Below are 26845 nucleotides of genomic sequence, written 5' to 3'. Positions count from 1 at the left end.
CCCACACACACATGCAGGCACACACCAGTGTACGCACACCCTGCAACATCATGGTCCACTCACAGCTGCCAGGGCGTGGAACTACCTGGTTTGTAGAGGGATGAGCAATTAGAAAGTGGCATTGAAGGCTGACGACAGCCGGGCTGCTAGAAGGAGAGGAAGAAGCAAACTGTCCTTGGGTTTTCCTGGGAAAGGAAAGGGAAGGGACCGAAGCCAGGCTCATCTCTTGGGGTGCAAATAGTGTGCAGCCCCCAAAGCTAGCCTATTTTTCCCTGCCAACAATCAGAGCTAATCGGCCACTGCTTACTGCTGCAAAGAAGCTGCAAGCTTAGTCTCAGATCCTCAATCTCCTGTCACCAAGGTTAGGATGATCATTCCCAAATGATGGGAGTCCAACACGAGGTTTGTTTCACCTGTCAGGGTTGTCCTTGGCTTCCTGTTTGTCACCTGCTTCTCTGTTGCCCTCTTACTGGCATTACAAACAGACATCACGCTCACGTATCTCTTGAGTACTTTTCTACAATTTGTTATGGTACCTTTGCCATTTGTTTAACCAATTCCATGTCGTTAGGCAAGTCAGCTGTATTCAATTCTTCATCATCAGAAACACCACTGTGATGAAAAGCTTTGTGGTATATCTTCTGCCATTTTTAAGATTATTTTCTTAGGTTAAATAACAAGAAGTAGGATTTATGGATCAAAAACAAATCTAAAATTTAACTCTTTTAATAGGTGTAGACAATATGGTCCTTAAGAAAATTCACAATTCTTCCCAAACAGCAGATGAGCACTCATTTCTCAACCCTGGAATGTAACAGTTCTTGAAAATTGTTTTTAAGGGAGGATGAGAGGATAGTGTTATGCTTCAGTGTCTGGGGATAAGCCAATTCTAGTACTTGGATACTCTGCACGATTTCTTATCTGCAAAATGAACGTAACAGTGGCTCTCTGCCCCTTACCACAAACAGACTGGACAAATGAGTGAGATTCCAAGCTTTCAAAGTACTTTGCATTTCTCAGAAATAAGTGGGTAATGGGTGTGTGATCCTGCAAAAATGGAATCGTATTTAAATATTTATATACACAACCCAGTAACTTCCTGGAATTTCACTGTGCTGGATATTTAGGGACCGTACACTGCCCCCCAAATTAGAACCTAACTCAGTGCTCAGCCTTCTCCTTGTTTCTCTTCACCCGCGTTCTAAGTCTGCCGCATCCCGACAGCCTTCTCAAGGTAACCGCCTTCTGGCTCGCCATCAGGAATGCCAGAGGTGTCACTCTTTACTTCATTTCCTGGGTGACCTCCGCTGCAGCTGGCGGTTGCCATGGTAACGTTTCTCTCGCCAGCCAGGAAGCCAGGTGAACCGCCAGTCCTGGCCCACGGCCTGCTAGGCAGCTCCCCAGCATCTCTGCAGACAGGCTGATGCAGAAGCCGGCTGCTTGGCTCCTGAGCTGGCCTTCGGACCCACGGAGCCTCTCTCACTCACCAGGTGGATGAGCTCAGGGAAAACACAAGGAGGGGAACAGGCTGGAGCCACGTAAAGCTCCAAAATAGAATCTGTCTGTGTCTCGGTGCATAGGTTTGAATGACTGAAACCCAAAAGTCACTTTCTCTGGTGTGACTCACGTAGAATGGAGGGCAACTACCCTGACCAAAGAGACCCTCCAAGAATTTCAGACAGTGGCCGCAGGTTGCTCCTACCACTTCCCGGCAGGGATGCCCAAAGGTGTAGCCACCTCGAGATGGCCATTCCTAACCCCAACTGTCCCCCTTCCCTAAAAAATTATCTAAATAAATAAAGTACTCATCTTTGGGTGAAAATCGTTGGGTGGAAGCTTCTGGAAACCCACCCATTTTTATGGTGATATAGTGCCCAAGTCGGGCAACCTGAGGACACCTCTCACTCCCCACCTGGATGGAGAAGTGAGTCTGTGAGGTGCTTAGGTCTGAGCGCCCCTCACCCCGCTATTTGAAGCTGCACTGGACGCCCTCTGGCCCAGGCAGGGCAAGCCTGCCCTTTCCTGCCTTCCTCCCCTGCATGGGTGCTGTGTCCCCTGTCTGGAAGGCCCTCCAAGTTCTGCGTCTCCTTTTCTGAACTCTCCCTTGAAATGCCTGGTCAAGGATGTCTTCCAGTGCAACACCCCCCCCCCCCAGTCTCCCTGGATGACATTAGTGCCACCTCCCCTAACACTGAGTAGGAATCTTTCTGACAATGGCCTTTGAGCCATATTGGCATTTCTCCATGGGTTATGGGCTATATTTTTTTTTTCGATTTTATACACTACCTCTTTTTTTTTTTTTTTTTTTTTTTTGATTTTTCAATTAGCTATGTGCTGTTTACATTTCTATCCCTTGTATGTGTCTGGCACAAGAGAAGTTGCTCAATATATGTGGGAGAATATTTATAAATATGCCTTGCAGAGTTGTCTTAGAATTGGTGTAACAGTGAACGCTGTGTGTGTGTGTGTGTGTGTGTGTGTGTGATTGTTGAGCAATATATATGGTGCATTAAACCCACACTAAAATTTGGAAGGACCTCCTAAAGAAAGAAAAGTAGAGAAAGGCAAAGGGTAAGGCTGGAAGGCAGAGGGATGAAGAAGGTGGGAGAGAGAAGGAGGTGCACCCATCAGAGCTCCAGTGGGGGCCCCAGGAAGCACCTGAGCCTATGGCCGAGATGCCTTCCGTTGTCCTGATGAGTGGAGTGTGTCCCAGGTCAGAACGCAGCACACACAGCAGGCCAGGCATGTTGGTGTGTTTGGGTTGGGTCTGCCTGTTGCTGTACAAGCCTTTCCAATTAGATGTCAGTTTTTAAAGTCTGGAAATTTGGGGTCAAAACCTAAATTTTAAATTTTTCTTGAATGCCAGTTTGGCAAGAATCCTCTGGAGCTAAGTATATAGTGGTTACCCTTTAGGGTGGCCCTACATCCCAGTTAACCATCAGCCCCACCTTTCTTTTATTTAAGGAATCAGCAAACTAGATCCCATGGACCAAAGTCCGCTGACAATTCTTAAGCAAGGAGTAGCTTTTACATTTCATAAAGAAGAAAAGGAAGAATATGCAGACCACATGCAGCTCACAAAGCCTAAATATTCACTGCCTGTCCTGGTACAGAAAAGGCGTGCAGATCCCTAATTTAGGTCTTGCCCCTGGTGGGCATTTGGGTTTCGGATTCCTGCTGTATCATCCGCTGCAAAGCTTCATGCGGAAGGAATCCCTGCCGTTCCCACAGCCTTCCTACTGAACACCGGAAAAGAGCATTGTTCCAGCTCCGCCACACTGAGTTTATTTGCGTGTGGACGTACACAAGTGTGTGATCATACTCTCTAATGCACTTGACCTCAGGCACAGCCAGGAAGCAGAGATCACAGTCTTGCACGCTCTTCCCAACTCCCCTCAGCAGCCCTTAGCCCCCAAAGAGGAGACACTGAGAGATCAAGTGGAGACCCTGTCAAGAGTTAATGAGAGCAGCGCCTAATGGCCCAGAAGTGCACAGATTTGCCAGGTTTCTGTGACATAGATCAGCATGTCCCCTCCACAGCTGACCCGCACTTCTGACCAGCTTCCCCATTAGCCACTGTGCCCTGGTCACGTGTCACTCAGGGCCTGTGACCGAGTTTGGGGCTGCTGATCCCTTTTCCATTTCCCGTACGAGTCTGTCCTTGGAACGCAGAAGTTCAGTTACACAGGAACTCCTCGAAAACCACTGAGTGTTCACAGATGCCTCAGCGAATACAAGGTCGGGATTGTGAAAGAGTCGCCCCAAGGAGTCGCTGGGTTTGCATTGCATCCAGCACTGAGTTAATGGTCTTTGCATCGCGCTTCATCTCCGGGCAGAGCCGCGGCTCTGGTCCAGAGTGTTTCCTGTGTGCTGAGCTGGAGGCCCCGGGGATAGGACGGGGGTCTTAAGGGAAAAAGACATCATCGATGTGTTATGATAGACGTATGAGTACCAGTGCACATTAGCCCAGTGGGACAGCCACTGTGCTCTTCAAGGACAGAGTCGGATGCCCAGGGTCTGCCCACCAAGAAATGGGGGTGCCCGACCCTGAGCCTGCTGCAATCTGCTTCCAATATCGTTTTTCTTCAGTTTCCATCTAGAGACTTTGGAAATTAAACGAATCACTGACCTCCTCAATGTTCCTCATTCATGCTGCGTATACTCCTGCCAGCTCTCCTGGAATGTTCTGGGCTGTTCTGGAATATTCTGTGACCAGGAATGTTCTTCCCCCTCCTTCCATACCTCCTTCAAATCTTTGCTCAGATAACATCTTTTCAATGAGTCCTACCCTGACCTCCTTTATTATTTAAAGCTCAACCCACAGCCCACTCTGTCACAGTAGGTCCCCTCCTCTGTTAAAATTCTGCTTTAAAAAAAAAAAGCATCTTTTACCATCAAACACACATAGGATTTATTGATGTATTTTGTTTATAATCTATTTCTCCCCTCCCACAAGGGCAGAAATAGTTGCTTGTTTTGTTCGCTACTATATCACAGACACTTAGAACAGTGCTTGGCACATAATAGGTGCTAAATAAATAATGACTTTAAATAACTTATCTATGTATTTGATAAATAGTTTAAATGAATTCATCCTTTCCTCCTCAAGGTGTCAACTTTTCTTGGTTTTATTTATTTATTTATTTATTTATTTATTTATTGAACACAGTCTTTGTTTCCTTTGCCAGGCAACAAACATTACTCTTACCCACAACACTTCAATCAGACAGGGCCCCGTGGTCATGGAATCATGCACTTGTCCCTCGGTCCATTTTAATCCATGTGTGTGCTCCTGTCCTTGCTGTGTTTCAGACCTCACATATAGCAGAACCTCAGTAGATTTCTCAATAAGGAAACTAGAGGTAAAAATTGGGGAGTGATTTCCACTGGGGTGGGTCAGCCAGATGAATGATTGATTTATCCGCAAGAGTCTGGGTAAAGCTGGGAGATGGATCCGCAGAGAAGAGAATATTTTGAGGTCAGACGGGAGCGCAGAGGCTGAGTCTTGGTAACACTCACTGGAACTGAGAGAGAAGACATTCCCTGAGAGCCACCACGAGCTGTCAGGGAAGCAGGAAACTGAGGGGCTGGCTCAGGAGGGAGGGACACGGGGCCAGCCGGGGTGACCCGAAGAGGAAGCAAGAGTGGAGACTGGGTCCAGCAATTACCAAGGGTCTGTCATCGCTGGAGTTTCAGCCAAACAGAACTAGTCACCGTTGCCTTGTCTAGTAAAAACATTGGGAACTATAACTATAGTCTTCATTTATTACTGTTCTACCAGTTGAACAGTTTGGACTTGTGTAGAAATGCAGTCATCATTTATTTTGGAAAATCACATTCATTGTTAGTAGTTACTTCCAGACTTCTCCTCCAATAGGGAAAAACGAAATATTCTGTTTTGTTTTTAAGAAGAAAACACTATGCTCTCCCTCTATATATATTAGTTTCCCTTCAAGAACATGTATATAAACTTGTAAATGTCAATATCAACATGATTTTCAGGTTTAGGTAAATAAATGGACACCTAATGGTTGAGCTTCGATACTCGCAGCATTAGAAATTCAATCTGCCTTACACTGTAATTCTACAGAAATAGTTTGTTTGCACTGAGATGAGGACCTCTGGAAAAAATTACAGCTGAGGAACTGTAAGGAAAGGCTGAAATTCTGAAAGAAGACTGCTTTTTTTATATAATTCAAAGTTTTTCTTAAAATATTTTAGAAACTTTGGAAAAGTCAGTGCCAAAAAAATCTTTCTAATTATATTGGCCCCAGCTCCAAAGTGTATCTATAGGTTGCTTTCAAATCTTATGATATAAATTTTATTGCCCCATCACATGGAGAAGGGAGCTGAGGCACAGAGAAGTTAAGGAACCTACAAAAAGGAAACACTGAAAAAAAAAAAAAAAGCCACTAAGTGGTGGAGTCAGAATTTGAACTCAGGGAGAAAGACTGGAACGCCCATCAACTTAACAACCACATATGCTCTCTGACTTATGATGATTCGATTTATGACTTTTTGCCTTTACGATGGTGCGGAAGCAATGGGCCTTCAGCAGACCCGGTACTTCCAAGTTTGAACTTTGACCTTTTCCCAGGCTAGCGATATGCTCTCTGACTTGCTCTGGAGATGCCGAGCAGGTCCCAGTGAGCCATGGAGTCTACAGTGGGGCACTAAGTGCTTTTTCTGATGATATTTTTAACTTTCAATGGATCCACCAGGACACAACCCCCTCGTAAGTCGAAGAGCATTTTTGTACATCATGTCCTCACTCAGCACTTCTTCGTCTGAAGGAAGAAAAGCATTTCCCCTGACCTTGCCTCTCTCCAATAGGACCTCCATCTCTAACCTTTCTTTCACTTGCAAATTCCTCAAAATTCATTTGCATTCACTACTTCTGCTTTCTCAGCTCCCCTGTGCTCCTCATCCTTCCGCAAAGGGACGTCTGTGTGTTTGCGCACCTGTGATCACAAAATTGTCAATCCAACAACGCGTTTTCATCCACAGGGGTCTCTCCCTGCTGACTGCGGGGTCGCCTTTTGCTTCTGCTTCTCAGAGGACAGTTGAGGGTTTGCTCTGTGGGATCGTCTCTGTGTGCAGCCCAGCATCCTGGTTAGCTCAGGGGCTCTGCCTGGACAGGCACGCTCCGTATCCCTTAGTTCCGCACGGGGTACTTACCACACAGTTCATTTCTCATACCGTAACTGGGTGCAATTGGAATCCATGCAACCATTAGAAATAGGCTGGGCCTTGGCTGGTGTGGCTCAGTGGATTGAACGCTGGCCTGTGAACAAAAGGCTGCCGGTTCAATTCCCAGTCAGGGCACGTGCCTCAGTTGCAGGCCAGGTCCCCGGTTGGGGGCGCACGAGAGGCAGCCACGCATTGATATTTCTCTCCCTTTCTCCTTCCCTTCCCCTCTCTCTAAAAATAAATAAATAAAATATTTTTAAAAAGAAAAGAAAAGAAATATGTTGGTCTTCATTGCACACGTTCTTTTTTTTTAACTTAGCTTTTTCATCTGTGACCACAGCCCCTGGTTAACAAGTATTTTTAATTTGAAAGTATGACGAACTTATGTGATCAAAGAGACTCAGGCAGAAGGATCTTGGTTTTTTGTTGTTGTTGTTTTTGTTTGTTTGTTTTTTGCCTCAGTAGCTCTGAGCAACCTGGTTGACCCCAAATCCATGTCACTAAAGTCACTAAAGACACTTCCAAAGAAAAGAGAAGGAAAACAGCCACCACAGACAGTTTTATAAAAAGAAACGTCCTGTTTTCCCCATTAACTGGTCCTCACCTGAGGTTTATTAATCAAGTTATCAAAGACGTGGCGGGGAAGAAGGCAAAGACAGCCCCCGAGTTCCACTTTTCCTGGGCGTGGGAGAGCCCGGGTGAACTTAGCACACAGGGACCCTGCCAGACCCGTCGGCCCGCCGCAGCGGGACACGCGCACCTCTGTGCTCAGACGGCCTGGCTTCCGGGCCTGCGTCCTGCTGGGTGGGCTTCAGTCCACCGTGGGACTCGCTTCTAACCGGCCTGTGGGTTTTGGTCTTTCAGCTCCCGACGGTCCGCCTCAGGAGGTACACCTGGAACCCATATCGTCCCAGAGCATCCGGGTCACCTGGAAGGTAAACCAAGCACACTCTTGCTTTCCTGGCATGTTTTCCACGGGGGTGGGCACTTCCCTCGTGTTAAGTGTTCTGATGGCATGACTCTAACAAATCAGTTTTCACAAAATTAGACCTAAAGCTCTTTCTTAAAGTCCAGTATTTGTATCCACCTTTCAAATACTCCCACACCAGGTTCTAACCCACAGAGAGCGGAGATGGTGTGTCTTAGTTTTTATTCTTTGAATCCTGATTGAGTTCTAAGTGCGGGACTCCAGACTGATCATGGGGAGAGGGTGTCTGTCTGCGTCTCTGACTTCAGCCCAGGGGAGACATTTTCTAATTGCTTTTCCTGAGTGGCAGACGTCAGTGGCATGGTGAGTCCACTGAGCTGGTGGGAAGGAGAGACGCCCTCCCTGTGCCCTGGGCTAGCTGTGTCCTCTGGCATGCCCCCCACTTGTCACCAGTGACTGTGCCGTGGAGGCTGCTGCATCCCCAAGTGTGGCCCACAGGTGCAGACTGGCCGATGAGGGCTTGTTAGCTGTCACTGGGAGAGAAAGAAAGCTTGGGCCGCAGGGCAGGGGACGACAGCCGGCAGCAGGCTGTTCTGCCTGGCTGATGTTTTTTCTTGTTGCAAGACTGTCCTGTTACAGAAAGCAGTGGATTCCTGTTCTAGGGCCAGCTCACTACAGACCAGCATGCTGGGCATCGCTGCCCCAGGGACCTTACCTGGGGTCACTTGTCTGGTGGGCACACCTGCTTGGGGAGCTAGCGACCCCTTAATGTGCTCTTGGGGACAACTACCTTGGACCAGGCAGCCATGCACCTGAGTGCTGCTGTCGGTCAGAAGGTTCTGTGAAGTTAGACTTACGAGTCCAGTTCTGGATTTCCGTCATCACGTGTTTTCTTCTTGCCTCTTTCCTCCCCCTTTTCCCATGTGCTCACTCAGAGAAGCCGGGGTCGGGGGAGGACCCCAGAGAGGTCTTCCCGGGGCACGCGTCTGGTAACCATTGAAAACCAAACCTGTCCTTGGGTTTTTCCTTAGAGCATCAGCTCTTTCACTGAGTGACCCATGTCTATATCAGACAGAATTTTCACTGTAGGGCTGGGCACCCCCATGGGTGTTCACACGTGATCCTGCAACAAGCTGCAGTCCCAGCGGGCAGCGGGCCAGGATGGTTCAGCTCAGACAGTGTGGCTGCGGTGGGGGAAGGGGTCGCCGTTCATCTTTGCGAGCACATCCGCCAGCTGGGAGCATCACACACTGTGTCATAAAAGGCGCCCAGCAGGCCCTAACCCCTCCCGGGCCCGGCCGCTCTGCACACGGAACGCTGACTCACTCCGGCTTCAATGAAAGAGTCTCTGAAGTTTCCCCCACATGCCCTCCTGATACCCTTGCGTGTTTGCCCTGGAGAAGACCAGCGATTGCTCTGGCCCCTAAAGCTTTTTGGGTCCTGCTTCAGAGAGGTGTCTGTCTACAGAGCTCTTACAACAAAACATGCAAACTTTACAGGTGTTAAAAGGCTTTACATCCTTTCTGTCTCCATAAAAAAAAAAGAAAAGGCAGCAAAGTCAGTAAATTGCAGTTAAATTTCTTCTTAATGTCAAAACGATAAATATAGTATGGACTATTAAAAGGAAGCCTTACTTCCATTAGATCATGAGCCAGTTTTAAGATGCTGTTCACAGAACAGGGACAGATCTCAGAACTGCAGCGGTGGTTGTCACCTAGCCTGTCAGCATGCAGACAGACATGTGGCTGATCTCACCACCAAATGACGTAAGGGCTGTCCGTCATTGGCCTGATTATGTGAGGAAAGTGTGTCACTGATTCAACTAAATCATGTGCTCTGACCCATCATCTAAAGTGTATGTAAAGGAGGATGTGCCGTGGTGCAGAAAGTGTGCCTTTACTTCATGTGTAAAAGTCCCAAACTTATATTTTGGATAAGGAGGTGGCAGGAAAGGAAAAGAGAGAAGGAGGAGAAATCGCATTAGCCGAAGGAGGGAGCCCCACCTCAGGCAGCCAGGATGGAAATATTGGGAATTGTAAGTACAACATCTAAGGTGGAAACTCATTCATTCAGGGTCATGGGGCAACTGGGCAGAAGTAAAAGATGTGCCCGATAGAGAGACACGGGATGGAGGGGAAAAGAGCTCTGGGGTGTCAGTGAGGAAATAACCACATTCAATGCTACACCTCTTACCAGCCAAGGCTGCGGCCTTTCTATAACGTGGGAGGTAGATATTAAATGTGTGTGACGATCATTGTCCCAGCAACACTTCTGTAACGCACACCTTCTGTTGAACAAAATGAACAATAGTCCCTTTGTAAATATTTCAGTTATTTCTTCCAACAAAGAAGATTTTCCAATTTTGAAATCATCAAGTCTGGCCCATGGCCTGCCGAGTAGAGACCAAATCCAAAAGATACTCTAGACTGTTCAGCATCAGGTGGCAGCACCCTGTTTCCAGTTTGTCACTCTGTCCCTCCGCAGTTCAGGGGACTGTGCAGGTCCCCACAGGTGGCATCTTCTCTCTTTCTTCCTCTGCCACTGTACATTGTTTGTGACATTCCTCCATCCCCGTCCAGTCCTGCTTACCCAATGCTCCAGTCCGGCACGACTCTCTCTGTGAACGCATGTGAAGTGAAATTAGTCATTTGATCCTCGGTGTTACCCGTTACTCTTGGGGGTGGCTCAGTGACGTTTCCATCCCATGGTTCCTGCAGTCCATTTGGTGGCGTCTCTCTGCTCTTCCGTGAGCTCCTTAGAGGCAGGGAGCATCTCATTCATCTTTGATTCCCCGTGGCTGGACATTAGCATGAATGAATGAGTGAATGAATGAGGAAGTGCGTGAGGCTATGAGTTCACTTGTTTGTCAAGACGGTCATCATTCCTTGCGGCCTCTAGTACAAGTGTTCCATATCACACTAGCCTCTGAAGCATGTCTTTCAGAAACTGCCATAGACAAGTCATCCCAGCTCTAGATCTCCAAACACCAGGCTGAGACTATGGGGTGAGTCTAGTTCACGATACAGCAAAATGCCCACGATCATGCAATGGTGGACACCCAGACACATGACCCACACTCAGTGTACCAGGCAGACCACATTATGTATGGGTTTCTACTATAATTTACTAAAAAGTAAATAGCAGCAATGGTCCAATTAATTCGTGATGAATTCTAGAGGCAATGGCCTTCTGCACATCCCTTCAAATGTAAGCCCAGAGGAAGAGGTCCAGCAACAAGCACCATATTTAATTGCCCATATTATTACGCAAGATGAAGGCTCAGAAAGGGCTCTTACATACTTTTACATATTTTGAGTTAAATAAAAATGCTAAGCAGTGTTCTAAATAAAATAAAAATAAAGACAATGATAATAAAGATTCTTCTTTTTTTTTTTTCTCTTTTCCACATCTTTTGAAAAAGAAGAGGATCTGCATAAGCAAAGACAATTTACTGCATGTTTTTGCTGGGGTTATTCAAAATCAGAAAGAATATATTTAAAGTTACACGTTATTGGTAACAATATATTTGATTAAGTACCTGAAAATTGTAAAACTAATGAATCAGAATATTCTGATTTTAGGGAAAATTCTGACTTTAGTCTATCTTCTAAGTGTCAGAATACTGACAGAACAAGTCTCTTTTTTTAGAGTTTTTAAGGCTTTTTTAAATCATTTTTTATTGTTATTCTATTGTAGTTGTCCCAGTTTTTCCCCCTTTGCCCTCCTCCACCCATCCCATCCCCCGCTCCCGCAGTCAATCCCCATGTCGTCGTCCATGTCCATGGGTCATTCATACATGTTCTTTGACTAGTCCCTTCCCCTTCTTTCCACCATTATCCCCCTCCCCTGTCCCCTCTGGTCACTTTCAGTCTGTTCCTTGTTTCCATGCCACTGGTTCTATTTTGCTCATTAGTTTATTTTGTTCATTAGATTCCTCTTATAGGTGAGATCATATGGTATTTGTCTTTCACCACCTGGCTTATTTCACTTAGCACAATACTCTCCAGTTCCATCCACGCTGTCGCGAAAGGTAAGAGTTCCTTCTTTCTTTCTGCTACATAGTATTCCATTGTGTGAATGTACCACCGTTTTTTGATCCACTCATTTACCGATGGGCACTTAGGTTGTTTCTAGCACTTGGCTATTGTAAATAGTGCTGCCATGAATATAGGGGTGCATAAGTTCTTCTGAGTTGGTGTTTAAGTATTCTTAGGGTATATTCCCAGCAGTGGAATTGCTGGGTCATAAGGCAGTTCCATTTTTAGTTTTTTGAGGAAACTCCATACTGCGTTCCACAGCGGCTGCACCAGTCTGCATTCCCACCAGCAGTGCACCAGGGTTCCCCTTCTCCACCTCCTCTCCAGCACTTGTTGTTTGTTGATTTGTTGATGATGGCCATTCTGACTGGTGTAAAGGGGTATCTCATTGTGGTTTTAATTTGCATCTCTCGGATGGCTAGTGAGGTTGAGCATTTTTTATATGTCTCTGAACCCTCTGTATGTTGTCCTTGGAGAAGTGTCTATTCAGGTCCTTTGCCCATTTTTTAATTGGATTGTCTGTCTTCCTGCTGTTGGGTCATATGTGTTCTTTATATATTTTGGAGATCAAATCCTTGCTCAGGGTATCATTGGCAAATATGTTCTTCCATACAGTCAGTTCCCTTTTCATTTTGATGATGTTTTCTTTAGCTGTATAGAAGCTTTTTAATTTGATGTAGTCCCATTTGTTTATGTTTTTCCTTTATTTTCCTTGCCCTGGGAGATATATCAACAAAAATATTGCTCTCTGGACTATCTGAAATTTTCCTGCCTGTGTTTTCCTCTAGTGCTTTTATGATGTCATGATTTATATTTAAGTCTTTTGTACAAGTCTTTCTTGACAGTGCCTGTCCCCTTCTCCTCTGGTCAGTGTCAGAATCCACTCATCCAGTTTGATGCAAATTAAAGACAGTTTTCCTGCTGTTTGCATGGGCTTATAAAACAAAACCTTCAGTGTTTGGAATATTTAATTATTATAGATAACTCAAAACATTTTTCCAGAGAGACATTAGGCAGGGATTTTTTTTCCTGTTGCTGTAAATATTTTGTTTTGTTTGAAATTAGGAACTTTGTAGAGCCAATGGCTGTCCCCAAATCATGAAATTTTGAATTGCCTAAATATCAGTGCTTAAAACGACTGTGAAGCTGATGACTGAGGATAAAAATCCTGACAATGGTACCACTTCCTTGAACCTCAGCATCACACCCTCTGGCTGAGATTTTATTTGGAATAAGGAGTGTTACAGAAGATACCCATAAAATATGAACACTGAGTACTTAGGAATATCACTGAATAGCAGCAACCTGAAGAATACTTTTGACTGAAACACCACATCTCCACAATCCGCCATAATGTGAACTCACAGAGGCATCCTGACAATCTTGTACGTGCCTCAGAAATAAGCTCTAAGCATGGGGAAAGGGCCAAGTCTGCCATTTCAGTCCATCGGAATGTCTTAATAAATGGTAGGCTACACTGGACTCCTCCGTTAAATCTCTCTCCCTCCAAGAAATGGCATGCGCGTTGGAAAAGGAGCACCTCCCAGCACCGGCATGTCCTGGGCTTCCGGGGAAAGGCGTTTTGGTGAGCACCTGCTCTCTGCCCAGCCTCGTGCCCATCTCTCGCATGCCCTGTGTCATTAGGTCTGAGCACAGGGTGCATCCAGTGTGGGACAGAGGGGGGTCCTGAAGCTGGAAGGACTTGCCTAGGATCGGGGGTTCTCAGAGTGAGAAGCCCCACCCAGGCTGTCTGACTCTGCCCTGTGGGCTTCTAAGCCACTGATGAGCTGAGATGCGCGTGCTCCTGCATAGTAAGAGATCAAATAGTAGTTTCTTCTTCTAGTCCTTCCAACCTCATGTTACAAATTTTCCCTAGCCCCATTAAAGGGAAGAGAAAACAGGCAAACTTTACGTTTTTACCTACTACTATTTTACCTCCAAATTATAAATTTAATCGTAGGGAACTTTGAACATGCCAATGCTCTTTGTTTCTACATCAGCTGAAACTCAAAAGAGCTGCCTTGAATTAATTTTGCATAAGTTTTTAACTCTTACTTTAATCCTTAAGCTATGAAAAATTGTGAATGTTTACATTTCTTTTATGAACTCATCAGCAGGTTCTAGCTTTGGATTTATAGCATCTTTATTAAAAAGCCCGATGACCCATATGCTTTACAAGGATTTAAGGAATTGTCAGCCTTTCTTATCTTAATAAGTCTGATCTCTTTCCCCTATAACAGGGGACTATAAAAAACCAAAATTTCCAAATCTTTTGGTCATGCATATAGAGTTGGCTCATTCTCTCCTGACTTCTTACAGGTGCCTGTTCTGTGCACTTTCTGAAGGGAGAGGGAATCGTTTGTTTGTTCACTATACCCCCAGTAGCAACACAGTGAATTTTGTTCCGTAAACACATGAATCCCTCCCAGTGTTTGCTTTCATGTTCAGTTATTCATATCAAGAAGGGTAGCTTTTCCTCTGGAAACCCCTGCACTCTTTAGAAAGACCTACCTGGCTACATTTGCATCTTATTTTTTCATGTCTATGTAAACTATACACAGGCCTTTAATAAAACCATTTATTGTTTATTTGCCTCATTTGGAATAGATTCTGCATCTCTCTCCATCTGTCTATTGAATTAGCCCTCTTGGGTTAGTCATGTGATTGGCCTTCTCCAGCGACCCCAGTTATCTGTCCCAGAGCAGAGCTGACAGCCTGCCTGTGCAAAGTGTCCTGGCGGGCCTCCCAGCCTCGGCAGGTGGTTCTCTTGGTTCCCTGACTCAGAGTGCGGTGAGAAGATGCTCCCACCTTTGCAAGAGCTGTTCAGCTGCCAAGAGTGTGGGATTCATGTCTGACACCCGGTCGTGCTGGGAAGAGATGTTGGCTGGGACTCAGCCTAGGAAGCATGTCTCCATTCAGTCTCGGTAGAAAGGCTGTACCTCTCCAGCTAATCGACTCTGACAGGACATAAATTGAACTTGGACTAAAGACTAGGATCAAGGCCATCTACACTCATCGGTTGGCAGTCCTTTCAGGTGGTTTCTTCTGAAAGCTTTATGTTGAGCCTGGGTGAGCCTGGCACAGGGCAAGGCATCCTAGGGCAGGCACTTTTCACTGTTCCGTTTCAGATGGTTAGGTTATGAGCAGCTTATAAACTACTAGGGTACAGTAAGTTAGCAAGCAAGGATGCTATTGTTTTCTTCTACGTAGGCAGTGTATTCTCAGAAATGTAAATAAGAGGAATGAGTAGGAATCATGAAGCTGCAATTGGAGCGCTCCAGACTTTTCGTGATGACCAGCCATAGGTCCTTCTTGAATTAGTACATCAACATCCCATTCACAAGTGGATTCAGTTCTAAAGTGAGGATAAAAATTGGTTATGGGCAGAATAATATTAAAAACTACTTCATCATCTATTAAGTACATGATAGGTAATTTTAGCTATGAATATTTAGTGTCATATATGTATGATTATATAACATTTACAGTGGAAAAATGAAGAATATCTGTAAAAATATAACTTGACAATACATCATTACATTATGCATAAAGTAGGATTAGCATAAGTTAAATGCAGCTACAGCAAGTAAATTGCATATAAGAATACTTTGACACAGTATAAAAAGAACTTAGGATTAGACTTCAAGAAAATTAGATATTACTCTGATCTCTATCTCTAATAAAAATGACCTTGAGCAAGTGACTTTTCTTGTCATTGCTGACACTTGAACGCTTTTCACTAGTTTCCATGGGAGTGCCTTTTCCATTATGTCACGGACAGTAAATAACAACACTTCTCAATGCCATGTTCTCTTTCCACTCAGCTCACAGCACAGACTTGACCCTCATGAGGACAAAGGACAGGAGATTGGTTTAGAGCCTGTGGGTGGGTCCCTTGAATAACAACCCAGATGCTGATCCCCACCCTGCTGCCCACCCCTCTGAGCTATGGCAGCAGGGTCCCTTCTGATAACAGAGATGCCCCAGTAAATGCAAATATTGTTGAAATGTACCTGACCCATAAATAAAATTCTTATTTTAAATAATCTAATAACAGCTGCAGAGGTAGTAATTTTTTAAAATTCAAGGCTGCCTCGTGTATACTGTTACTAATTCTCATAACATACGAACTCCGCTTTTCACAGAGAAAACAAATCTGAAGATCAAATTGAGGTGAATCAGGTATCACCATGCATCAGTCAACAACGACCCCCACGCACAGAGGTGGTAAACCACACAGCCTAGGGTAGTGGGCTCTCCGTGTAGGTTTGTGTGAGTGCGTTCTGTGTTCACACAACAATGACATCACCTAATGACGCAGTGCAAACACATATCCCACGCTACGTCATGCCTGACCATGACTAAGTGGAATGGTACCCATACAGTGCATGAATGAATGAATGCACTCTGTTTAATGGGCTTCGTTTTCTTAGTTATCACAAAGCCAAGTTGCTGATGAGTTTTCTCATTTTGTCAGAGAAATCAAATGCAGCAGAGACGTGAATACGTGGAGCACAGGTTTAGAATGAAAAATCAAATAAAATAAAGGAAAACCTGTGTCTAATCAAGAATTCCATGGGCATCAAATGACATCTGCTATGTCGCGGACATTTCTCCTAAGGCAAGACAAACGATCTGATGTTACTTTCATCTTTTAAAACAAGTTGGGCAAAGTTCTTCAGGGTCTGTTACAGGAGGGACTCCAGCCAGGACAGCGTGAGCCCACTGCCCTAGGAGACTCTTTGCATCAATTTCCACGTTCTGTGTTGATGGGAACATCGACCAGAACCAGAGAAACAATGTACGCTCTCAGGTTTACGTCACTCATACAAATACATTTTGCCTAATGCGCTAAGATGTAATCAACTCTATTTCAAGGACACCTTCTGTAATTTTTTTTAATGGCCAAACTTCTGATAGAACGCAAGTTAGAACTTTGCCATCCCAGTGAAGAGGAGAACCGACGCGCTAAGACACTTAGCCCAAACCCTGGCCCATTTTGGACCCTCCAACCGCTGCCTCCCCACTGAATTCTACCCTGTGTGTGTCTCTGCGCTGTGACACTGTGACACTGTGTCCTTCAGGGTTGGCGTACAGTTTCTGCCAAGGGCCAGAGAGTAAATCCTTTCAGCGTTGTGGGCCATGGGTCTGTGGCTTAACTAACCAGCTCGGCCATTCTAGCCCTAAAGTAGGCAGGGCCCATAGCGAGCAAGTGGGTGGGGCTGGGCTCTTGTAAGACTTCACCCAGGCACACTGGAATTTGAAGCTGATACGATTTTCACATATCACAACAAATTCCTTTTCATTTTTTGCAACCATTTAAAAATCTAAAAAATATAGACATTCTTAACTCAGAGCCACGCTAAAACAAGTGGCCAAACAGACTTGACTCTGGGACCATAATTTGTCTACCCGGCTTTACTGAACTGACATGATACCTGGGGAGCAGCCCCATGGGATTGAAATGCGTCACAAGTAGCTTCCTGTCTGTTGGGCAGAGACCCAAAGCACAGAGGAACTCTCTCCACATGGGACGCTGAAGTTTCCCTTTCACTCAGCCTATCCTTCTGGGGAGCCTCGTGTCTTCTTGGGTTCTTCCGGGCAGACCTTCCCTGGCAGAAGTGACAAAGACTGCAGGAGCAGCACTCTGGCACAAGGCTGAGGCATGCTGTTCCTTGACAAAGCCTCCCCACCTTTGAACGCCCTGCCTTTGGTATATGCTCAGCAGATGTGGGTCAGCAGTCCACTCCCATCTCTGTGGCCTTTTGCTGAGTTAGCCCCGCCCTCCTTGGCCGGGCTGCCGTCCCCAAAGGCTCCCTTTACCTGTAGGCAGCCGCTCTAGGTTGGGCACCACCACCGCCCACCTGGGGGAGAGGCTAAGCCCTGTGAGACCACTCAGTTACCTCTAACTAGTTGGGGCCCCATCCTTAGGCTCCCAAATGGATACCCACTCTCTCTGGGCACCTGAACTGAAACCCTTTTCTCTTAAAATCTCCATTGCTTCCAGCGTAGGCTTGCCGGCTGGGCCAGTCTCCCCAAACCTCACAGTCTCCTGGTGGAGTGTTTCCTAGCTGGGCCCCTCGCTACACCTTTGGTTGGCCCAAAGAAACTTCTCCTGCAGAGCCATGGCTCTCCCCCACTCCCACCCCCACCCCTGCCCATCTGAACCCGGGGCACCTCCCCTCTTCCTGCTCCATCTCTCTGACTCCCTTCCCTCCCAGGCTCTGGGACCCCTCTAGGGGACTCAGAAGGTCTTTCTAACTTCTCTAAGCTGCAGCAGCCGCCTCCTTCTGCTCACCAGCTACCTGAGCAGGCAACAGAACCCGAAGAAGGAGCCGTAGCATCTAGAGGGCCTGAGCTCAGTGGGGCCTATTCCCGGAATCCCGGTCTCAGAGCTGCTCCATACACAGCAAGGCCCGGTCTGCATGTGTGCCCTGAGTCCTCTGCTAGGTCATGGACAGACGCCACTCACTAGATAAGCCTTTCTGGCTGGTGAGAAATGCCATCTGTGGCTACTAGACAGCGTGACACACAAAGGACAGCAAAATTCACACAAAGGAGGGACCCAGCAAGCGTAACTATTCAAAAACTATTTGTTGGTTGGATGAAGGAGTGAATGGAGGGAGGGATGGAGGGAGGGGTGATGGATGAATGAAATGGGAGCCACCCTCTGGTTTATAAATGGAATAGATGGAGTTCTGTTTTTCAGGAGTTAACCTCAAGCTCCTCCCATGACATTCTAAGGACCAGTTTCAAAAATTCTCCATGTGTGTTCCCAGCCCACAGGCACCCTCGGCTGCCCCTCCTCCTCTGCTGCCAAGCCTGACTAGAATTTGGTGACTGTTGGCAACAAGTCCAAGCTGTTGGCCTCTGGAGATAGTGTGTCCTTCAAACCTGCTGTCATTCATCCTTATTTCTCCAACCTGAACTAAGTAGCTCTGAGTACCAAGCACATCTCATTGTCAGACCATGTGTCCACCTTTACTTCCTCTGTCACCCCCTCCTTCTTTTCCAGCCTTCAGTGGCCAACGATGTTGGGGACGGGGGCCACGTGGCCATACATGCCCCATATAAACTCTGTGATTTGAACACCGTATTCGGTGTAATGCAATTCTAAGAAGAGACGGAAACGAAAACACACCCTGATGCCATGATGTGAGATTTCTCCTCTCTGACATCCCTCCCGCAGAAGCCATGGTCCATTCCCCTAGCGAGGCCGCGCTGTGAGTCCTCAGGGGAGCCAACAGCCCTGCTCTGCCCAGCGAGGCCCCTGTTCCCCTGAACCGAGGGCCACGTGCAGCTGAGCCCCTTTGCAGGACCCTGACGGGCTCCAGTCCTATTTGTATTCGTTCTCTTTTGTTCTGCAGAGGGAAACCAGGAAACTGGGTTGCTGGTGACCTGAAAAATCAGGGAATGCAGAGTCCCTGCTTTTTAACTGAATCGTCCATCCCAAGTGAGGCCGATTCTAAACCTTTTAATGATTCCCCGGTGATGCTGGGGGCTCTCAGACGCCAGCATCCACCAGAATCCCCTGGAGGGCTTGTTAAAACCCAGGTCCCCAGCCCCTGCCCCTGGCCCTGCCTGCATTTCTGATTGCAAAGGTCAGGGTGGGAACCGGGGGCTCCCAAGCTTCCTCCACACTCCTGCCACCCCCCACGCCACCAACAAGCACTGCCGCTCCTCTCTGCCAGATCACCGGAGCTTTCCTCTCTGTCACCAGGTCACCTCTGGTTCCTGGGCACAGCCATGTATGCTGATTGCTTTGGTCACCCTGTCCTCAGCAATGGCTGGTCTTCCTTCAGGCTCAGATGACCGGCCCCCTTCCCTTTGGAAAGGGCACCTCTCCCATATCCCTGTCTCCCTTTCCTAACGTGCTGTACAAACCATCAGCTCTACAAAGGCTGCCTTCTCCTTTCATCACAGAGCACCACGGGGCTCCCCTACACACGACACCCTGTGCATATCAGGCTCCGTTCCTGCTGTTTATGTTGAGAAGTGGGGAAGACAGCCAAGGCCGAAGGAAGTACACAAAAAATGCAAAGCCCTCCCCGCCCCCCCTCCCTCCACCCCCCCGCCCATGACTAAAGGGAAATGGGACAGGTTACATTGTACATGAATTTGGAGGACTCTAAAAGGAATTTTCAATTCATTTTTCAACCTAGTGACTCAACATGCAGGAGCGATGCCGTTTTCTCTGAATGCCAGATTCTGCAGTGGAAGCTTGTACCTCTCAGTAGGCAGCTGTGTCTTGGCTTTGAACAAAGTCCGTTCGCTTGCGGTGGGCGGGGGGAGGGGAGCATGCAGGAAGCAGGCCCTGGCTGGAGGTTTTCTGGAGAAGAGATGCCTGTTCTAATCATTCACAGCCATGAGGGGTGCTGTGTGCATTGGCTGCTTTCACCGTCTCTCTGCAGAGCGAAGACTCTGCCACGGGCAGCTTATGGGCTGATTTGGATGGACACATAAAATGCAGGTGCTGCTGTTGTCATGGAGATCAAAAGAGACCTTTTCTCAGAGGAAGTGGGGGTTGGGAGGCATTTGGAGCCTGGAGAAAGGGCACCAGGAAGGATGAAAGAGGCTGTTTCGAGAGACGACAGGAGGGGGAAAAAATGCCAGGCTGGAAAGGGGAGCGAGGGGGCATATGACAGATACCAGAGACGAACAGAAGTCGGGATCCTTACCGGATCCAAAGGAAGGAGAACATTCAACAGGGAAAGACAATGGATTTTTTTTTTTTTTTTTTAGAGAGAGGGGAAGGGAGAGAGAAAGAGAGGGTGAGAAACATCATGGTGTGGTTGCCTCTCACACAGCCCCAACTGGGGACATGACATGCTACCCAAGCATGTGCCCTGGCTGGGAATCCAACCCATGACCCTTTGCTTTGCAGGCCAGCGCTCAATCCACTGAGCCACACCAGCCAGGGACAATGAACTCTTGCGTGAGAAACCTAGCAGTGTGTAGGGAAGGCTGCTCTTGGAAGCGTAGCACATTCAAAGGGATTTGAGAAACGGTGAACACGGAATCCTCAGGTATCACACCTGCCTGAAAAGGTCACCTGTTCCTGTGGAGAAAGGGACTTAGATTGTTGGATTCTTGACTATGGAGTGAAGGCTTTAGGTTTATTTTATTTCCATTCACTCACTCTCCAAAGTCTTCCTTTCATGTGTATTAAGAGGCCTAGTTACCAGGTGAGATCTGCTATGAATCTGTAGGTCTGTGTAAATGATCCTTATTGAAGCTACATTACCCACCAGTTCGTCGACCATGTAAACAAGCTCTCTGGAGTTCTCGATTTTAGGAAGAAAAAAAATGGATGACATGGTCCAAATTATTAGCTCAGAAGAATCTAGCAAGCAGAACTAACCTTTATGTCATTCCAGGACCAGCAGAAGTAAAATATAGTTCTAAGGAAAATGCAAAGAGTGTTTTATGTATTTTTAACAAAACATTGAAATCAAACAGAACAAGACCACCCCTGTTGTCTCTCATACCTAAGCTAGTTAGAATGATATTTTTTTACCCATGGAGGTGGGGGCAGGGAGGAGATTTTTCCACCTACCTGTGCAAATAGATCACAGGTGAGATCTATTTGCAAACCCAAGAAGCTAAATGTCAGCAAGCAAGTCCCTCTGCTTGCGGAGGGCTCTGCTAGACTGGTTGCTGTACACAAACTCTTTCTTGTGGGCACGTCCCTTCACTCCCCATGCTTTGTCCCTGGCCCGACTCCAGGGCCCCCATACGGGGACCTTGGCTTGGTGTCTTAGGGAAGCTTAAAGCTTCCTGGGGGGCCAGTGAAAAATTAGAAGGCTTAATGGGTGTAAAGCTAAATGTTTAAAAATACAGCCTTTATATTGGGACCACTGTATTTAATATTTAGAAACTATGTGAAATAGGAGAAGTATCTGTTTTAAGTTTCACTTTCAGATGACTTCTGAAGGAAAATTAATTGTATTAACTAAATGATACAAATGCAATTCGGTGGTTTAGGTAAAACATATTTCAGGTCATCAAATTCTCAAAATCTAAAATCTTTATATCCGATTTGAAATCACCGTGAAAAGTTGTTAATCATGTAAAATCAGGATTGCAGACATTTGCTTATAATAACAAAGGTACGAGGTCTTCACGCCAGGGTCTAACTGTGCCAACTTGTGTCACGGTTCACGTGACCGTTTCATTGATCAGTTAGCACCGTGTTCATGCAGGAACTCAGAACGGTGGAGAAAAGAAGCTGGAATCCCAGGACACCGTAAATGAGGAAGTTTACTTGAAAGAGAACTGTAACCTCCCTGCTCTTGTGTAGCTCAGACGCACCCCTAAAGACGGCCAGCGACGTCTAATCCCATTGGGAGGCTGGCGTATTCGTCAAATCCCTAGATGTTTGCTGAATTCCTTAATGCTGCCTTCTGCTCACAACCTTCTTCTGCCTTCTCACTGTGGGCTCCCTCCTTCACATTTTGCTAGGGGTCAAGGCTCCACCTGCCAGGCAGCTGCTTGGCCTTAGTCACCCTCCCCTCCCTCTAGCCCCGCCCCGTCCTGCAGGCCCCGCCCTCCCCTTCCAGGCCCACCTGGGGTCTGCCTCTCTTGAAGGCATCTGAACACTCTCATGCCCCCACTTCTGGCAGCCTGCTGGCTCTCAGCGTCCGGAAGGACACACCTGGACACTTCAGGTTTCTCTCTAGTTCCCTGAGTGTTTTATTTCCTCTCTCCAACTGGATCGCTGAGCATCTTCTGGGCAGAGGAAGCATTTCAGAGCCCCGAGAGACCCAACTCCATAGTTTGTGCTGAAATATGCATCCACAGATACACATGCACTCACCCAGAAGCACAGAGAGACATAACTCAGATACACACATGCCCACTTACATACACGTGCACACATGTGTGGACTGCTTAAAAGTCTACAAAAACTATTACTTTATGGCGTCACTTCGGTGTTGTTCTTACAGCATATTTGAAGAGTCTGGTTTCTCTTAAAGGACCAGCAAGTCAGCCAAAATTGTCCTGTTGTTGACTCAGCGGACCCCTTGTCACTAGGAGGAAAAAAGCAAACCCGAGCCTCTCCCTGCCCGGTTGCAAGCATCATAAAGTGATTCCAGAATGACTTAGGCCTCCATGAAAGAGCTGAGCCTTCCACTCGGCAGTGGCCTCCTCTGCTCCACACCCAGCTCTCAGCCTGGAAGCTCTTTTATTCTGGAATATTCCCGCAGAGGGTGAGCTCCAATTAATTCTGTCCCCCAGGGCTGGGAACCACCCGGCCGAGGGCCCAGCTCATAGACGGTGCCTGGTGACCGAGCCATGGCTGGCGTCAGCGCAGACACCACAGACACAACCCCCCTTTCACAGCTCTTCCCCACCAACTGGAGAAGTCGGCCATGGCCGCGTGACAGGGGGCGGAGGGCAGAGGCCCCGGTGCCAGAGCCCCCTCTGTCCCTTGTGTCTGTGGGACCTCCTGTGTCCCATGGGGGCTGGAGCAGCCCTATGTCACAGGGCTGTGGAGAGGGCTGCTGCCTTAAGCCAGGAAATGAAGGAGCGCTTGACCAAGAGCAAGCACTCCACAAGGCCGTGGCTTCGACCCACCATTGCCATTACTCCACCGAATTGTTATTCTGGTGGTTATTCGATTTTATTTTGGGTGGGTGCTGGTGTTCCTCCTGCGGAGTATTCTTTAGTGTATCTTTTCCTTCCTGTTTAGGCTCCCAAGAAACATTTGCAAAATGGGATTATCCGAGGCTACCAAATAGGCTACCGCGAGTACAGCACCGGGGGCAACTTCCAGTTCAACATCATCAGCATCGACACCACGGGGGACAGTGAGGTTTACACCCTGGACAACCTGAATAAGTTCACCCAGTACGGCCTGGTGGTGCAGGCGTGTAACCGGGCCGGGACGGGACCTTCTTCTCAGGAAATCATCACCACCACCCTCGAGGATGGTAGGTTCCCCCGGACGGAGGGGCTCGGCTTTCCTTCCTCAAGGGCTTCTTCAGGTCGGGGCGCGGGGCGCCCACAGCCTGGTCCCTGCTCGGCTCGGGGTCTCCGGTGGGGCCGCTTGGCCTTATTCGCTCGAGGGATGCGTTGATTGGGTTCTGCCCCCCTTGACACATCTCGATGGCAAAGCCAAAATCCATTTCCTTGCCAGCTTCTTCCTCATTCATTTCAAAACAAGAATTGTTTTTTTTTCCTAGTGAAACCTCTCTCTCTCTCTCTCTCTCTCTCTCTCTCTCTCTCTCTCTCTCTCTCTCTTTCTCTCTCTCTCTCTCTCTGTCTGACTTGGGAGGTCTGACCAGAACGCAGAAGTCTGATTTTCTAATAATTTCTCCCAAATCATTGTTAAGGAGGATTATTATTTTTTTTTTTTTTATCATTGCTTTCTGTTTTCAAGCATCTGAGACCCGAGAGCAAGAATGAGTGGACGTCCGGGAGCAAATCTCATGGTGCTGCAGCGCCGCCTCGTGGCCATTAGCACCAACTCTCGCTTTGACCGCAAAAGCTCGGGTCAATGGCAGTGCTCGAAAGGACAGAGAATCCTTTTCTGTCCAAGCCATGTGGGAAGGCCACCCTCCCCTCCACACCCCCACTCTTATTAGGGTTTTCTGGACCCAAGGGTAGGAAGGACGACGACCATGTCCAGCTTGAAGCAGCTAGAGGAGCTTGAGACCTTCGCCCATTGTCCTTTACAAGATTACAAAGGGTCCAAATATTTGAGGGGGGGGGGATAGTTAATTTTTACGAACCAGGGGTATGGACTTGGGGGGGATTGCTGGGGGAGGGGGGTGCTGGGTGGAGGGGAGCAAGGGGGAGAAAATTGGAACTGTTGTAACAATATAATCAATAAAAAACATTAAAAAAAAAAAAAAAAAAAGAAAGAAAGGACAGAGAATCCTAGTGCCCACAGGCAGTGAGGGGGCAGAGACAGGCTGTGGGGTTCGCTCCGGCAAAACGCAGCAGACGTTACGGCAGAAAGCTTGCGTTGCAGAGTATCTCTTGTGCAATTAGCCACCTGAGCCTAGGTTTGAGGAGGCATGGGATGGCTGACATCTAGAAGTTTTGAAAATTTTTGCAGAAAGAGAAGTCTGAGATACCTAGGAACTTGAAGACTGGGGTTCACTTTCTTCACCACCTTTGCCAAAGTGATTAAATACGCCCTTTGGTTCACGCGTCGATGCTCATTTTTCATGTGGTTCAGTCCATATTTTGTCCCCTCGCCTAGAGGCGGCGTCTAAAGTCCATATAAAATCCATAGGAAACGTGCTTCCAATACTTCCTTCACCTGAATCTTAGTTCATTTTCTCTCTTTCCTCTGACAGAATATTTTAGTATTGAAAGAGAGCTGGGGCTGGGGCTGGAGCGTGAATGAACTATGGTTACCTGCCTGCTTTTTCATACTTTTCAATGGTTAGGCTTCCAATTTACATGCCAGATATTACCAAATGGAGAGAATATATTGCACAGTGTAAATACAGCTTAAAGCAGTAACTTACAAGAGCGACGGCCAAGTAAACCTGACAAGCACTGGTCTTTGCTCAGGCGATGAGATCAGAAGTGTTCTCAAGTCTGGGGTGAACTCCTTTAAAGTGACATTCATCTGGAAAGAGAGCTATGGAAGTCTATGAGCACATGTGCATAAACTCATGGTATTTTACTGAGTTGCCAATAATATTTGTGTATGTGGAATGGTCCTCGTTTTTCCTTAATTTTGAGAATTGAGGGCAATTGTTTCTTTTGCTTGCATATTGAAATATTAAAATAATGTTGCTTATTCTGTGTTGTTCTACTAATAAAACTACCCACTGTTATTACAGATTCTAATTATTTCATTTCAGTGCCCAGTTATCCCCCTGAAAATGTCCAAGCCATAGCAACATCACCAGAAAGCATATCAATATCCTGGTCCACACTTTCCAAGGAAGCACTGAATGGAATTCTCCAGGGGTTCAGAGTCATCTACTGGGCCAACCTCATGGACGGAGGTAAGAGGATTAAACTAAGGTGCTGAGTTTGCCCCAATGGATTCACAATGGAATTTGCAGATCCCCGTCCTAGTATGGATTTGGGACATGGCAGGCGTTGGTCTATCAATGAACAGTTTCCTCTTTTCCCCACATCATTCAGTTCTTCTCTCTCATTCAGCATTTTACAGGTGTCTGCAGCTGTTTAAGGTATCACGTCCTTCCAACAAGCAACTGGAGGTTTGGGGGGGTGATGCTTGTGAAATCTAGGCATAGGTGTGTTCTCCTGATTATAAATCCTCCTATGCTCCTGCCCCAGGGTCCAGCCTGCTCCTTCCTGCATCCCTGCTCCTGGGTCCTGCCTGCTGTCTGGCCTGAGCTGCCTTTCAGCCCCTCTGAGTGGGTGTGGCCTCCTGCTGAACACTCCCCTCTGAGTTTGAGCAAACGCAGCCAGGACCCCCAGATATATCCCACTCCTGCTCAGGACCCCCTGAGTCTGCTCTGCCAAGCAAGTAAATGGGCCTTGGAGGTGGCAAGGGCCTCTGCTCTTAATGCCAGACGAGAGGAAAGAAGACACATGAGCAAAATATTCATAATGTGCTAAGTAATTAGCAGTGCCCCAGCCTTAGTCATTTATGCCTGTGACCAGACTTGCTTCTCTGGGCTGAGAACCAGACCCAACTGCTCTTGCTGCCCAGCGTAGCCCCTGGCACAGCACTGGGTGCTGGGAGGCGTTCTGTAAAGAGCACCTGCTACAGCCTGTGGCAGACAGTTCCCTGAGCATCTTCTCCACAAGACACTCCTGCTGAGCACAGGCCGCCCTGCTGGGTGGATGTTCTAGACTTGTGAGGGAGGGGGTGTCTCCTGAATGGGGAGGCACAAGCCCAAAAGGGTGCAGTCAGCCCCCAGGGGAACAGACTTCAGCAGATGATTCTTTCACCGCTTCATTCTCTCCTCCCCAAAAAATGCTTCTGAAAGTCCCATAGATGTCAGTGTAAAACAACAAAAATTTGCCAAAGCGTCTATTTTATTGGCGTAATACCAGAGCGTATCGTTGCATATATGCGTTCTAGTTTCTATGCCTCGTCCGGGACAAGATGAAGTTGGCTCCTCATTCATATTTTCACATATCACTCACACTTGCGAACACTGCCCATCAGTATCAGTTCTAGGATGGATGGTGAAGTTTAAATGGTTCAGTCAACTTTACACTCTTAAAGCCCAAAATTTAGACATTCCAG

General features: G+C 47.1%; 1 protein-coding gene across 1 annotated transcript in view; it reads left to right on the top strand.

Moving 5' to 3' along the window:
- Nucleotides 1-26845, top strand: part of DSCAM (DS cell adhesion molecule) — a 425587-nt gene that overhangs the window by 325215 nt on the left and 73527 nt on the right. The window contains exons 16-18 of the mRNA XM_090271008.1: nt 7555-7625; nt 23348-23588; nt 25479-25625. Of these exons, the coding sequence (XP_090127134.1) occupies nt 7555-7625; nt 23348-23588; nt 25479-25625 (459 nt within the window). The remainder of the gene's footprint in view (nt 1-7554; nt 7626-23347; nt 23589-25478; nt 25626-26845) is intronic.

The sequence above is a fragment of the Furipterus horrens genome, unplaced genomic scaffold (genome assembly GCF_987537825.1).
Source record: "Furipterus horrens unplaced genomic scaffold, mFurHor1.1.pri manual_scaffold_1, whole genome shotgun sequence".
Lineage (NCBI taxonomy): Eukaryota > Metazoa > Chordata > Mammalia > Chiroptera > Furipteridae > Furipterus > Furipterus horrens.
Note: the sequence above shows the minus strand (reverse complement) of the source record. Positions and strands in the feature narration are given on the sequence as shown.